The 15,068-nt window shown below is 34.6% G+C and overlaps 2 protein-coding genes and 1 long non-coding RNA gene across 3 annotated transcripts; 2 read left to right on the forward strand and 1 right to left on the reverse strand.

Moving 5' to 3' along the window:
• Positions 1-788: 788 nt before the first annotated feature.
• Positions 789-6,315, forward strand: LOC132045376 (inosine triphosphate pyrophosphatase). Its single transcript, XM_059435993.1, has 8 exons — positions 789-957; positions 1,059-1,123; positions 2,009-2,072; positions 2,174-2,183; positions 4,610-4,641; positions 4,765-4,877; positions 5,806-5,882; positions 5,960-6,315. Exons 1-8 carry the CDS (start codon positions 831-833, stop codon positions 6,078-6,080), a joined length of 609 nt encoding a protein of 202 aa, XP_059291976.1. The 5' UTR covers positions 789-830; the 3' UTR covers positions 6,081-6,315.
• LOC132045465 (uncharacterized) lies at positions 2,190-3,383 on the forward strand. The gene is made up of 3 exons (XR_009412433.1): positions 2,190-2,772; positions 2,835-2,982; positions 3,046-3,383. It is a non-coding gene; the product is annotated as an uncharacterized LOC132045465 (long non-coding RNA).
• A 2,470-nt stretch (positions 6,316-8,785) lies between the features above and the next one.
• On the reverse strand, positions 8,786-13,860 carry LOC132045521 (probable pectate lyase 8). The gene is made up of 7 exons (XM_059436123.1): positions 13,634-13,860; positions 12,926-12,979; positions 12,198-12,272; positions 10,349-10,991; positions 10,145-10,248; positions 9,771-9,909; positions 8,786-9,676 (listed from the first exon to the last, which is right to left on the reverse strand). The coding sequence occupies exons 1-7, from the start codon at positions 13,747-13,749 to the stop codon at positions 9,455-9,457; spliced, it is 1,353 nt and encodes a 450-aa protein (XP_059292106.1). The 5' UTR covers positions 13,750-13,860; the 3' UTR covers positions 8,786-9,454.
• Positions 13,861-15,068: the final 1,208 nt, after the last annotated feature.

The raw sequence follows: 15,068 nt of genomic DNA on the forward strand, positions 1-15,068 counted from the left end.
GGAGTTGTGTTTGATCATAGTTTTTGAAATTCTAGTTTTTGGTGAAATGTAGTTGTAAAAAAATGGAAAAAAATGATTATTTTTTTTAAAAAAAAATAAGTTTTTTGAGTTTTTAATTATTCGAAATACAACTTCAAGTTGTAACTCTCACTAAAAACGCCGATTCCGGAAAAAAGTGAAAAAAAAATTCGAAATAAAGTGAATAATTCTTATGGCCAAACGGGGGCTAAATATATAAGAGAGAAACAAAATACAATATGTATAATATATATTTATCTCCGTCATTTTGAATGAAAAGATTATCTATGAATAGATAATCTTTTCATTCAAAATGACAGAGATAATTTACTTATGAACGTGTCTGCATACAACTATCCATATATAAAATATTTTTGACAAACATTCAAAAGAAGTTCAATCAAATCAGGCCAATTTTTCTAAAGGAGAAAAGTCGTTAATTGTTGTACATTTAAAATAAAATATCACTTTGAAGATTTTTATGATTTGATCCATAAATAAAAGAGTAAATATTTCTAGAAAGTTAAATTACATGTGCTTTGATCAATATATTAAAATATATTTTTTCATCATATAAGAATTACAACTTATATTATTTTTGAGTATCTAAATTTTAATATTAAAATATTAAATTAATCTAATTCAATTTAATTCTAAAAATTAGTCAAATTGATTTTCCAAAAATAAAAAACAAGTGAGAAGACACATTTACTCAGCCTGTATTTGAATATTTTCCCTTTGCTGTCACTATAAGCTTTCACTCCCAAAACCCATAAATTTCCTCCTTTAAACCTGCAAATTTTCCGGTGAGAATGGCGGCGGTGAGGACGGTGGTGTTACCACGGCCGGTAACATTTGTTACTGGAAATGCTAAAAAGTTGGAAGAAGTCAGGGCTATTCTTGGACAGGCTATTCCCTTTCAATCCCTTAAGCTTGACTGTAAGTCCATAATTTTTTTTTTTTAATTTGATATGTAACTTGTGTTATTTTCAATCTTTTCTGTTAAAAAATGAACCCCTTTGTGTTAATTTTGTGTTTAGTGCCAGAACTTCAAGGTGAGCCTGAAGATATCTCTAAAGAAAAAGCAAGAATTGCTGCTAAAGAGGTAAAGTTCCTGACTTTATTGCACATACATATAAGAGAAATTGACATAAATAGTCGCCGACCAAAATAATAGCTAGTAAATGTATATTTTTTGTATGTTAGTGTATAATATACATGTAATATACATTTTTTGATACATAGTAGTGTGTGTTTTTTGTATATTTGGCTAGTGAATGTAATTATTTTGGTTTACTGGCCAAATGTGTAACTTGCCCTGTATATAATATACGTGTGTGTGTGTGTATTGTATGTCTAGAATGTCTATGAATGTGTTTTGTATGTCTTGTATGTATATGACCGAACAAATTCCCCTTTGTTAAATTCTAGTTGAATCCAAGTTCCGCTAACTAACATGATCCTGTTAAGTACTTCAAGTGTTTATCTTGCGTATTTGTTAATCCTCTAGTATGTATATATATTCGAACAATCCTATCAACGTAGCACTATTAGTAGTCCACTCCAAAGTTTTGGGATAACGGTGTTGTCCAAGTTAGCTGGTGCGCACCTTGACCACTCTAAAGTTTATTCAATAAATGCTGGTTTTTATAGGTCAAATTCTGAATGACTTTGACATCATATTGTTCCTGCTTCTACTTTAGACCAAGGTTCTATTGGGATATTGAACTCTAATGGTATCTCGTATTATTTTTGATCCGAGCATTTGCAATATCTTGATATTTTTAATATGGGACAACTGATATAACATTAACGTCTTGATATTCAATAATATGGTGCTAAATACACGAGCGTCCACAGATTGGGATATGACACTTGTTGTCACTTTATAATTGTCCTCTTTTAGTGTTCTTTGCCATATTCATGAGAAATAGCTTTCAAATTCACTGTGTGTACGGTTGGGAAATTGACGTAGTTAGAAAATTGTTAGGTGAATGGACCAGTGCTAGTTGAGGACACTTGTCTCTGTTTCAACGCCCTTAAGGGTCTCCCAGGTACTCAACAAACATATATATACACATACATCCTTCAATATTAGTATATGTGCTCATTAGAGTTGTGACAATGAACTAAGGTGCTGAAATTATTTTTGCAGGTCCTTACATGTAAGTTCATTCCCTCTTTTATCGTTCTGCTCGAGTTAAGTGTTTTCTTCTTCTTTATATGCTTCCTATAATATTTATCATGATATTTAGTGGTGCTTCTTGAATAATATTCTTATGCAGTTTTGCTAATTGAACTTCTGAACAATATTATAAACCATTGTGCCATGTCCCTAATACGAAGCGTATAGTTCTCAGTTTGTCTCTGTTCACAGATGAATTGAACTAATATACATTACTGCATGTGAAATATTGGGGTCATTTAATGTGATAAGTTATTTCAGCTTTTTAGACTTCTGTTATTACTTACAAGCTGCATGCTTAGTCGAGGCATGTGGTTTATAAAGTTTAGTATTCTCGGAATTATAAGTTGTGTCTGGCATGATTTAATATATTTTTTACAACGTTTTCCTTGATGAAAACATATACTAATGTTTGGTTGTGTTAAGCTGTTGATAATGTTTTGTGAAGGAAACTATTTTACACCAAAAGGGAAAAATTGACTTACATTGATGTGCGTGAGTCATTACAATTGTTAAACTCTTGTTCAACATACTTGCTTCAACCAATATATAACTATTTTCTTCCTTTAGTTCTTAATATTATCACAAAAGCATCTCCGCCGTCTCCCAACCATACATTATACTGTTATAGATCTTAATATTATCACAAAAGCATCTCTGCCATCTCCCAACCATACATTATACTGTTATGATGTGTTTGGTGTGATGTAAATTGTTTTCTATGACAATATTTCTGTGTTTATCAGGAGACCATTTTCTAGATTAGGTTCCGGTATTAGGTATTAGGGTAGGTAACTTATTTCAATCGTAAAAATGTTAAAATATAGGGGATGCGGCCCAAGGTTTCTACTTTTAAGAATGAAACCTCTGAATGAATAGGCAACATAGAGTATCTGGAAAGGTTGAACTGACAGATTAAGCTAGAAAAATTGGGTCCATTCTTGTGAAATAGGTTCGTAGATATTATTGCTCCAATGTCAAATGAAAGGCTTATATTTCCGTAGGAAAGTCTTCTTGCTTGATATTAGAATCTTACCCTAAATTGCTCGGACTCGGGTGCGGCTATCCGATACAGGTACGGATCCGTGTATCGGATTCGGCAAAATCTAAATTTTAAGATTCAGGGGTGCGAATCCTGGTGTGGATACGGATGCTGGGATTCAGCTAAGAAAATTCAAAATTATAAAAAAATAGAGCTTTAAAGATATTGTATGAAAACTTACATGTTTGTAGAATTCAATCTTTCATTCTCCAAGATTGGTAATTTTTTTTTTTGTTGAAGAATTCTCCAAGATGGGCATTCCATTTCCCATGTCTTAAATCTGTTTTATCTTTTATTTTGAGATATCAAAATCTCAATCCCCCCCCCCCAAAAAATTATCCAAGGACTCCGCTCAAAGTATCCGAAGTTGGTTGACCGTATCCGAACCGTATCCCGCACCACCCCCGTCCCAGTCGTGTCGAGACGGGTTCGCCATCAAAATGAAGAGTCCGCGCAACTTAGATCTTACCCAGAGTGCTTAATGTGACCATCTATTGGTTCAGGTTTCATCCATGAAGCTAGAGAAGAGATAACAATTTGGTTCTCCTTTAATGACCATAGAAACATGCATTTGCTTCAATAATTCCTTATCAAAGTGGAAATATTATAAACTAAAATTTACCACAAGTAGAAGTAGTCATGTGTATTTTTATCACCTTGGAAAAGAGTGCTTGTGGGATGAACTTAAAACTGCATAATTGCGAGGAGGAAAATAAAGTTGCCCCAATTGCTAGTCAGTGTTTACTTGGCAGAATCTTGTTTTGATAGGGCTTGCCTAGATCGTTTCTTTCCTGTACTAAACAATATTTGGAGGTTTAGGCAAAACCTTTTACATTGAAATTGCCCGCTTATTGAAAAAGATGTAATGCTTATACTGGCACGCAAAATTGTGGGAACTTACCTTTGAGAATGTACCCTGCACATATTCATTACCTAGATGGAGAACTTTTTTAATTATCCTACTAACATAAACATGCCATGAGAGAGACTTCTATTATAAAAAAATTGCTATTATCTCCGATTCCTTTAGCCCTTACTTCAACACTCAATAATACCTTTAGCCAGTCAAAGTCTGATGCTTAAAATGGAGAGAATATTGGAAATTGACGAATTGAATGAACTTATTAAGAGTTTGGATTCTGTCCAAAGATTTGACTTACCTTCTTGAATCATATGCAATCTAAATTCTAATAGAATGCTCATAACTCCCTTTTAACGGACATGCCAAATACTCAATTGTTTGTAAATTTTGTATATGCTGTTGTTTGCCAATTCTTGTTAACTGTTGTCTTTTGCCATTGACATAATATACGTTCTAATTATTACTTTATGTCGGGGATCGCATACCAAATTACGTTCTGCAGCAAGTGGTTTCTGCAAAAGATTGGTCATGAAGGTAACTGTTCAGCTTGTGTTGTCTTTCATATGCCATTGCCTTGGAACTTATTCTTTTATGTTCTCCTTTACTGTGAAATCACTCTATTTTTCTGTTTTCCTTATTTTTCCCGACATTTTCTAGGTCTCAACAACTTATTGATGGCTTATGAGGATAAAACAGCATACGCTATGTGTGTTTTTTCTCTCGCTCTTGGGCCAAATACCGAGCCAATGACTTTTGTAGGAAAAACTTTGGTAAGTATTTGCTTCTATAATCCATGAATATCTCCTTTAGACTTCATGTTCACTTTTTCCATGGAATATTTCTTCTGATCGGGGTTATGTTTCAAACTAGAATGATCCTTTGTGGCTATTGCATGAATAGTTTGCCAAATTAATATCCATGGTGCTGGTTATTTCATGTTATATTTAAGTACCAGAGCTCTGGCTATTTGCTTACTTATGAAAAGCAAATGGAAAGTAGTTCCTATGTGACTTCTTACCATGGTGCTTATTTTTCTTTTAATGCAACCATAAAACCAACCCATCAGTTTTCACTCAACTAAGAGAACTCCAAAGATGTTCCTTCTAAAAGTGATTTTACTTTTTTTTTTTTTTTTTTTTTTTTTAAATATGAAAAATAGTCCTAGAAGATACGCATGTGTAGAAGCTCCTGAACTCTCTTCCTTAAATCCAAGAAGGGAAATACTAGCATTTTTGAGTTTCTGGTGAATTTTTTACCATGTTTTATCGGATTCAAGATTTCCTAGGTGAATAAAAGACTGTTCCTCCCAGAATACATTAGAAGCCTTAAACTTGGCTGTTTGATAAGCTTGATGATTCTGGTGCAACCCAATTGGTTACTTGAGTTGCTTAATAGTATGGCTATTTGGTGCTAGGCAAGCGTGTTGCTCTTGTCATCTGGCTTTGTGTTTTTTGTTTGACAATCGTGCTTTTCGTTTTTCTTCACTGTTATCCCTCAACCTTTTGATGATTTATTCTGTGTGTATTGTCCAGTTGTTTAATACTTTTAGATTGTAATCTGAAAGTCTCCTGCATTAACAGTAAGTTTGGATCCTATCCTAAAATGAAGAACTCATGAAACTTGATAGGTTTTTCTTTAGATGTTTCTTTGTTGAACTATGCAAACAATAGCGCTAACATTGCAAGCATGGCTCTTCAGGGCAGGATAGTTCCAGCAAGGGGACCCACTGATTTCGGATGGGATCCGATATTTCAACCTCATGGCTATGATCAGACGTAAATCTTTTCCTCTTAGATATTTTCCTTTTCGACGTCTGACACGAAGAGTACTAAAAATAGAAATGTTCTTGCAGTTACGCTGAGATGCCCAAGGAAGAAAAAAACAGGATTTCCCACCGGGGTAAGGCTCTTGAACTAGTGAAGTCACACTTTGTTGAGGCTCAATACACTTTCCAGACCGACTCCACTACCTAAGGAAGGCTAGGGTGTATGCCTCTGCAGTACCATAATATTCATGGTTTTGCTCAAGAGCTATAATTGATGACAATGTAAGCTTCTTTTACTCTCCCAGATAAAATAGGGTGAAGGATGAGATACGTGAAATTTTGGAACATATAGTAGTAGTTAATAGAGTTTATGATCCAACACAACCTTTTGTTTATTTTTAATTTCATTTGGTATGGGAGAGGGATGGATATTTGATTTAAGACGATGACTATCCCAAATATTATCATGAAATGAGAATCGCCCATGACCATATGAGGTGATAATAATCATTTCGTCAACCAATGTGCGATACTTTAATATTCTCCTGTGCACGTTCAAGGCTGAACATTTGGAGTGATATTGGGCCGAACCAAGAATAAGAACGTGGCCGACTTGATACTATGTTAAGATAATGGATTTTAGGTCTAAATCAACCTAAAAGCTACCTTATGAGGTAAGAAGAATTGTCCAAGACAACGACTCATTCCTTCGACCAATTTGGGATACCCTAACAATTGTAGGGAGATAGGCACTTGACATTGCTAGGATTTTATTCTTGATTTTATATTTTCATTTCCATTTAGTCCCCTATTCTTCCCATCTTTTCCCTATTTTTGAGCTTAGATGGACCTTTTTTTCATAGCATAGTAAGATAAGTGTTGTTTAAGCAACTAAAAGCAAACTATAATTAAACAATTGGTACATATACAGAAGTTGGAAGGCATCCAGTTTATTCGAGGAAAAGTATTAAGTTTTATGTTATCAACTATAATGATTTATTATCATTTTCCTCTCAGGCTGGAATCGATTCACCAGCATAATCATTGTGGTTAACCAAAACAAGTAACCACATTTGATCTTGTCTCGTTTCTATAAAAATACTGATTTTTATCACAAAAAAAGGATGGGTATTGATTATACCACTTGAACGCAAATCAATCTAACATTTAATCCATCTGTTGTCCATCGAAAGTTGTACCACACATTCTTAATCTAGTTAGCAAGTTATAATGAGAAAAGTCTCATATTAATTCACGAAACAATGTGATTAGGAAAGTGCATAAGGAATTTCCTCTAAAAAATCTACCTTTTATTTTACTATTTTTATGTATATACTGTGTACTTGTGTGAGCTTGCTTACATTGTCGGTCCCAAACTCAAATAAAAGAGGAGAATTGCGGTAGCTGACAACGAACATAAAACCTGTCAATTCATGATGAGTCCCCATAATTCAGATATATACATTGTGTGTCTCGCTACATGAAGGGAGAACTATACATTAACAAAAATGTTTGGGACTCAATAATCATAATTGACATGAACAAAATACTATTCCTGAGTAGTTGAACATGGATTAGAATTGGTTGTATAATTGTATTGAACGTGACAGCTCCAAATTACGGCTTTATCATTTTATATTTCAATCTAAATATAACATGTAACATGGGTATACATGTGCTAAGTTGGTCATCTCATTAAGAATATTGAAAGACACCAACCCCCTCTTGCAACCGTACAAAAACAGTGGTTCAATTGAGGCAAAATCAAAGAATAGGGTCACATGCCCTACGGGGTCCATCCTCACATGCATAGCTATGAGGGTTTAATTAATTCCTTACCTCCCCAAAATATGTGAAGTGGAGACTCTTTAGCTTCTTGTCCCATCAAGTCAATGTAGCAATATTTAAGTACACAACTATCCACTTATGTTCCTTTCACGCAACAATTGAACTTGTTTCTACTTAGTGATGTATACTTCTGGAAGTGTGGAAGAGGGAGAATGGCGCTGGGAGGTATTCCTTTTTATCAACTTTTATTGTATAATTCTGGATTGTGCATAAATTCAGCGATATGGACACAATGAGTATTCATCTAGGCAGAGGCGGAGCCAGAATTTCAACCTTATAAGTTCTGGATTTTAGAACAACGATATCAAGTGTTAATAACTGGGTTCTTCTAAATTTTAATGTATGCGTATTTAATGGATTTTAACAGAAAATACATTGTTTGATCAAAAGCTATTGGACTCAACCCAACCTGTATCTAGGCTTCTACCTTGCCCCGCATATAGACGACCCTAACTTGCTTCGGATTATTGTTTGATACAATGATTCTTCGGACTAAATTTTGGACAATTTATTATGTGAAGTCCTCTTTTGTCAAAGATAAACAAGATAGTTGTCAAGGAGGGGGAACCACCCTAGGAGGCGGTAATTTAGGGACAATCAACTTTGTTCTTTCTTTAGTCGATAGAACAAGTTTCATCTTAATTTTTCAGAGATAATGTATTTAAATTTATCAGTGTTTTGTCTAATCCTAAATAACATGGCATCATCTCTCCAACAATGTTGGTACTATCCAGCCATCAGGTGATTTGCCAAAATTATAGAGAGTTAAGAAAAGTAACCCCATGTGACAAAAGATCTTTTTTATCATTATGATATTAGATTATGCTTAAGTGGAGTTGATTTAGCCACTTACAAACCATTAGGCAAGTCAATCTACAAAGTTTAACGGTATCATTACTTCAAAAAGACACACTCATCACTAAAGTTAGTTTTGCACACTAACAATCTTAAGCACATGCTACCATTATGGCAACTACCAGGAGGATGAAAAGCAAAACCTGGACAAGTGTAATTGATATTAAATTATAGTGTGATATTAACACAATCAAAAAGACACAACCAAAATGACATTAATGTTTCCATTGACAACGACAAAGCAAGAAAGTAAAGGTAACATAAAGGTAGTAACTTTGCATCATTTCAAACAGAAAGGTTCTTTTCTCTTTCCCTTCCAATAACATTTTCTTGACAATTCACACTATATAGCCTGTATGACTCAAAAAAGCTAAGAAAAAACTTACATAATCATTCACTCGCATAGTAAAAAAAAAAAAAAGGAAAAAGGGAAAAACACAATAGCCAAGGCACAGTATTGCAGACTAAAGACAGCATCACAAAGATAAAGTGGGGAGGTTGAAAAGTGGTGGTTAGAAGAAACATATGGATGAAGAGGCTGAGGACTCTTGAGATTGGAAAAAAACAAGAAATGGGGCATGGACAACGCTTCTGCACCTGCTTCAAGAACAGACATTGGCTTTTCTTGAAATGAAATCAGGCCGAGGTTGCACAACGCTTTGAGACACGAACTGATGAATTGACAGTGTAAAAAATGTACACTTGCCAAGAATAGACGATTAATGGACTGATTGACAAATAATGGGATATAAAACTTGGATTTGGGAGGACTCTATATAGTGCTTTTTAGTAGTAAGAATGGAAATCTAACAGTGGAAAAAGCAAAAGGGAAAAAAGGGACACTTTCTTTTGGCAAATTTGTATGTGAAGCTGGCTGTACTAGCAAGTGCTGCTTCTGCGGCAAGCAAGGGGACCAGCACTTGAAGTTATGGCACCGACCATCGTAGAGGATTTGGCACCTAAGCTTGAAGCTCTTGCATAGCTTGCCGAAGCTCCAGCACCTGATGGAGTGAAATAGGCACCATTAAGCATCAAGTCTCCCTCTGATCTCCAGTTCCAACCCTTCCATTGACCTTCTGCTGTGTCAACCCTTTTTGTTACCTGTATTTCAATAATTTCAATCATATTAGTTTTGTTTTGTTAATTCACTACATTATGAAGTAGCAATCATCTACAGTTTTTGGCTTTTAATTACCTCCTTTGCAAAAGAATTTTTTGGGGCGAGGTATCTGTTTCCTTGGCTGTTAATGGTTGGGCTAGCACTTCCACCAATAGCATACATCTCCCAGTGAGTGTAGTCATTGTTCACCACATGGAAGTAGCCATGTCTGCACCTGCAATTTCATAAACACTCCCATCGTTACCCTTTTCTGAAGGCAATTCTGATATTTTTAGATAAATAATGGTAATTATGGAACGACATGGACCAGAAAAGAGCATAATGATATTGAGGAATTCTATAACCAACCCCAACTTGTTCGCGTTTCAAAAATAGTTCATAGATGATTAATGTTTTAAGAAATGTAAATTAAGATTTCTTGAAATAACAAGTCCAAGAGCAGAAATTACCTAGGCATTCTTTGAATGAGACCCTCTCCAAAGTGGTTGTATGCAATTGTCACTTGCATCTGCTTGTCTCTAGTGTAGGAGTCACTGTGGCCCAATAGCATGACCTGTTTGCATTAACATAAAAATCCCTTGATGTTAGCTCTAAGGATTTGGACAACAGAGATAAAAATCTAAAGATTAGTTTCAAGAACTAAAAGCACCAACCTCATTATGATGGGCGAAATGATTGTTGGAAATAGTAATGGCAGTTGAGCCCATGACAGCATCAACAAGACCATCAGCACAGTGAGATAGTGAGTTATGATCAACCCAAATGTGGCTTGACCCAAAGATTGAAACACCATCACCATCAGCCATGGTCCTCAAGCCGAAATGAGTCGGTGAGCTCCTCACCATGGCATTTCCAGTTGGCTTGCAGTCATGAATGTGGAGCCCATGGATGATAATATTGGTAACATACTGGATGGTGATACAAGCACCATTGGCAATGTGGACATTGTAGCCACGGGCATCAATGGTCTTGAAACTGTTCATAATGAGCTCCTGTTTCAATTGTATGACCATATCGCGCTTGAACACAATCCATAGAGGCTCCTCCTGGATAACAGCATGGCGAATGGTACCAGGCCTGGGGTTAACAGGGTCATCGTCACCAGCATCAGTGACAACATAGTAACGACCATCACGACCACCAATGGCATTGCGACCAAATCCAATGCCACAATCAGCAAGGCGTTTACGGTTCTTTTGCCAATTGGGGTCACATCTCCAGCAGTCATCAACAGGATTTCCTGTCCCACATGAGAAATATCCAAGTTTTCGCCTCTCTGTGCTGTTCCTAATGCTCCTGTTTAGCACCCCAAAAGTTAGTCAACACAAAATTTCATATAATGCAAATAGTCATTTTCACACATTGATGAGTAGTAAATTCATCAAACAGTATCTTAGGAACATGTCACTTTCTATTCTTTAAGTAAAAATTATTGTTTCTAAGAACAGGGGATTTCATTGAAATACTATGGTCAAAATCAAATACTGTTGTGGTTACTTTTAAGAGTGTCGGTTAACTATACGGCTACAAGTGTTGGGACCACCAGTTTGGAGCCACTGAAAATGTATTAAAGCATTTTGTCATTCCACAAGGACTAATTTGGTCTTTTCCAGTTTGGTTTGATGTTCGTTTGGCAAAAATAAGGCAAAACAATAATTTTGCAGGCACTATGGTCTTAAAAAGGTCAAGGATATGAGTGATGCTGCCACGTGGAAAAAAAAGATAAGAGTCGTGAAAAAAAAAAAAGTATAATCTGAGTGACTATAGTCCAATTATATTTAGTAGAGCATGTGCCATTCAGTTTGCTCTTTCATTCTGATATATTTTCTTGCATGCACATGCACTAATGAAAACAGTCACAACTCCATGTGTAACCAGTCAATTAATGACTTCAAAGACCATAACTAACAATACAACCCACCCACCCCCCTTACCACCCAAAAAAAAAAAAAAAAAACCTTCCTTTTTCCTTGTCTTTCAAGGACAAAATAGAAGATATTGGCCTATTGGTTCTAGTATATCATACTATTAGACTTCCCCGTATTACGTTATCCTACTCCTGAGAAACTAGTACCAATTATACACATTTTTTAATTAGAAAATGGATAAGGAGACAGTACAGAAATGACTATAATTACAAAAAAAAACACAATCCTGCTAGGGTTCTATACAAATTTTAATGCACTTATCAAACAAGAAACGGAAGTACTAAAAGTAGCCAAGACAATGAACAGAACATAGGCCCTTCTTGTGTTTAAGACACTTTCAATTATACAAAAGGAGTTGTAGGGATTAGGGGTGGGGTGTGGTGGGGGTACTGAGTAGGTCTGCCATCGACGAGTCGTTTAAAGAACCACAAAACAAGAACTGATCCTAACAACCAAAACCCATTGTGAGTTAATGCAAACTTTAAAATAAAAATTTAATGCAAAATTGCAAATAGTAACCAAAAAAAAAAAAAAAGAAAGGCAATTCAAGAGATATAAGGGAAAAGTCACCCACTCTGCAACCATGGAGACAACTTCTTCTGGATCATCCACTGCATGTTTGCTTAATCTCTCCTCAATCTCTTCCAAACTGATAAATTCAAACAAAAATATTAAATTTACTAACCAAACAACCACTTAATTATTATTCAAGAAAAAAACAAGGGGCATATTGGGAATTGCAGCTAAAACATAGGCAACCGACATTTATCCACTATTTCACGCACCAAAAAGTGGGGTACTGACACAAAGTACACTGTTAAAAAGAAGAAAAAAAACACACACACCACACACTTTCAGTGCGTGTTTTTTTTGTACACTGCTCAAGGTGTCACCTATACATACACTGTCTCTATACGTATACACCATCAATAAAGTGCAACTGAAAAACTGCTAGAAAGCAAAATGACAAAATTGCCCATTAACCTTATTATTGCCAACTAGTAAATAAGTAAATTAGAAAGTTTTACAGGGGTAGTATTGGAAATGGACATTATGAGAGGCAGTTAAAAGAACCAAGGAAGATTTTCTGTTAGCAGAGCAGAGGAATCCAATGGGAATGAAAGTTATACTAACAGATTAAACGGTTCAGATCTTATAGGAATAAAGGATCTCAACGGCTGAGATTGATTCTTCTACCAGATACGTGGATCGGAACAGTAACTCTATTAAGGAAATCCAACGGTTGATATTTAATGTATCCATTTGGAACCAAAAACTAACGGCTGAGATTATCACACATACCTCACTGCCATTGTTGAGTTTTCAGAGCTCTGTAACTGCTCTTTTTTCACAGTCCTATTAAACCAAAACCAAAATGTAGCGTTAAAAACAGTAAAATGCAAAGAATTTTCTTCCTGGAAAAGCTTAAACTATAGATTTTTGTGTTAATGTAGAGGTTAAAAACAGTTCAAAAAGTAAAAAAAAAAAAAAAAAAAAAACTCATAGAATTTACTAACATTCTGCAAAACCAGAGTTTCTAAAAGGTCTAAAAACGAAGAAAATTTCGAAATAGTGAATTGCACTTTAAAACAGAGCTTCTGGAACAGTCTAAAAGAAGAATGGAGCATATCACAAAATTAACTGAAATCCAAAAACCTTTTAAAGAAAAAACTCAAAAACGAGTAAAAAACCATAAAACACAAATTTCGTTAAAATTTACCGACATGCAGATTAATTTTGAAACAGAGAAGCCAAAAAAAAAAAAAAAACCTTGAATTTGTGTATTTTTACCACAACTTCACCGTTAAGCAAAAGTGAATATCTCAAAATTAACTGGAACTCGACGAACTTTAAAGCAAACACTAATAAAAAAGAGTAAAAAGACATAAAACACAAATTTCGTTAAATTTCTCGGAAATGCAGTTGAATTTTGAACCAGAGAAGCCAAAAAAATACAACTTCACCGTCAAAACAGACACTGTAAAAAGTAAAAAAGTTAATTCGACAGACCTGGAGTCGTCGGAACCAACGCCGTTAGTGTGAACACCGGCATAAACTCCAACAAGAAGCAAAAAAGCTAAACTAAACGAAAGCCATTTCTTCGAAACCAAGGAACCCATTGCCATGAAGAAAATGCAAAGAAATTTGTGTCTTTTTTTTTTTCTCTCTCTATCACCACAATGGGATTGGAAAAAAAGAAAAGAGTAGTCAGAGAAGAAGGTTGCACTGAGCCCAACGTAACGGTCTATAGGGCTGGTTTATATAGACCCTGTTATCACTACACGTTAATTTTTAACGGACCGTTTCTCAACTAAATCTTTCCAAAGAGATTATATAATTCCGTTTTCTTTTAACTAACTATGGTTAGTGGGTTTGGTTTTTGCTTTTTTTGTCCTAAAGGTTAATTTCTCACTCCTTCTGTTTTTTAACCTAACCAGTAACCACCTTGGTAACCGCCACTAACCGCTTAAGTTAAAGTTGGGATTTAATTTCCTTTTTCAACTTTTAATGCTTGTAGCAGGAGGAGTAGTTACTTATCCTACTCCTTTTAAGAAATGACCCTTTTTTGATTGTGCATTTGATGGCAATACTTGTTTCTTTATCTGAAATTTGATGCTCTCTCCGTTCCATAATAAGTGTTAGCTTAGCTAAAAAAAAATTGTCTCATAATAAGTGTCACTTTAGAAAACCAAGACATAAACTGATTAGTTTTTTTCAACTCTACCCTTACACAAAAAGTGACAAGTTTATGTATTGAAGACACATAGTAACTTGGTATTGTTAGATTCCCAATGTCAAAAGGACTATTCATGCATGCTCTAATCAAGAGAGAAAAATAATTTATTTTTATTATATAAGGGTAGTAAACTTCACATTGCATTATTGATTTCTTAATATGCGTGTTTTTTGTTAAGGTGACACTCGTTATGGGACGGAGGGAGTAGTAATTATTAGTTGTAAGTTACTATTAAATTTGGTGTATATACCAAAATAATGAGATTGAAAAATTTATGGGGTTTATTGCATTAATATATAACTATGTATCGTATGTTAACATTGGAAAATTTTACTTTTTGAAGAAAGAAAGTTGTGTCTATTATTGTATCAATGTTAAGCTATGGTATTCCTTGTTTATTGCGTCAAAAAATCATTCTTACCTCCAATTTTGATATATCTTTTATATTCAAGAAATTTTATTTTAAATTTCCACTTTTATGTCATAATTATCTCTAATAAACAAATGATAATTTCATGTAGTCCTCAAGATGACAAATCTATTGACTAATGGACCAATTCTAACAATAATATTACGACTTAGAATTTCAATGTCTGTTGATTGATCCCTATGATCTCTAAGTATAGTTATCTCTCTTATTTTCTATATACGACACTTTTAAGAAATTACCTTCGAATCTAATGGCAAATCTTGTTCTATTTTGTAGTT

The sequence above is a fragment of the Lycium ferocissimum genome, chromosome 1, assembly GCF_029784015.1.
Source record: "Lycium ferocissimum isolate CSIRO_LF1 chromosome 1, AGI_CSIRO_Lferr_CH_V1, whole genome shotgun sequence".
NCBI classification, from domain to species: Eukaryota; Viridiplantae; Streptophyta; class Magnoliopsida; order Solanales; family Solanaceae; genus Lycium; species Lycium ferocissimum.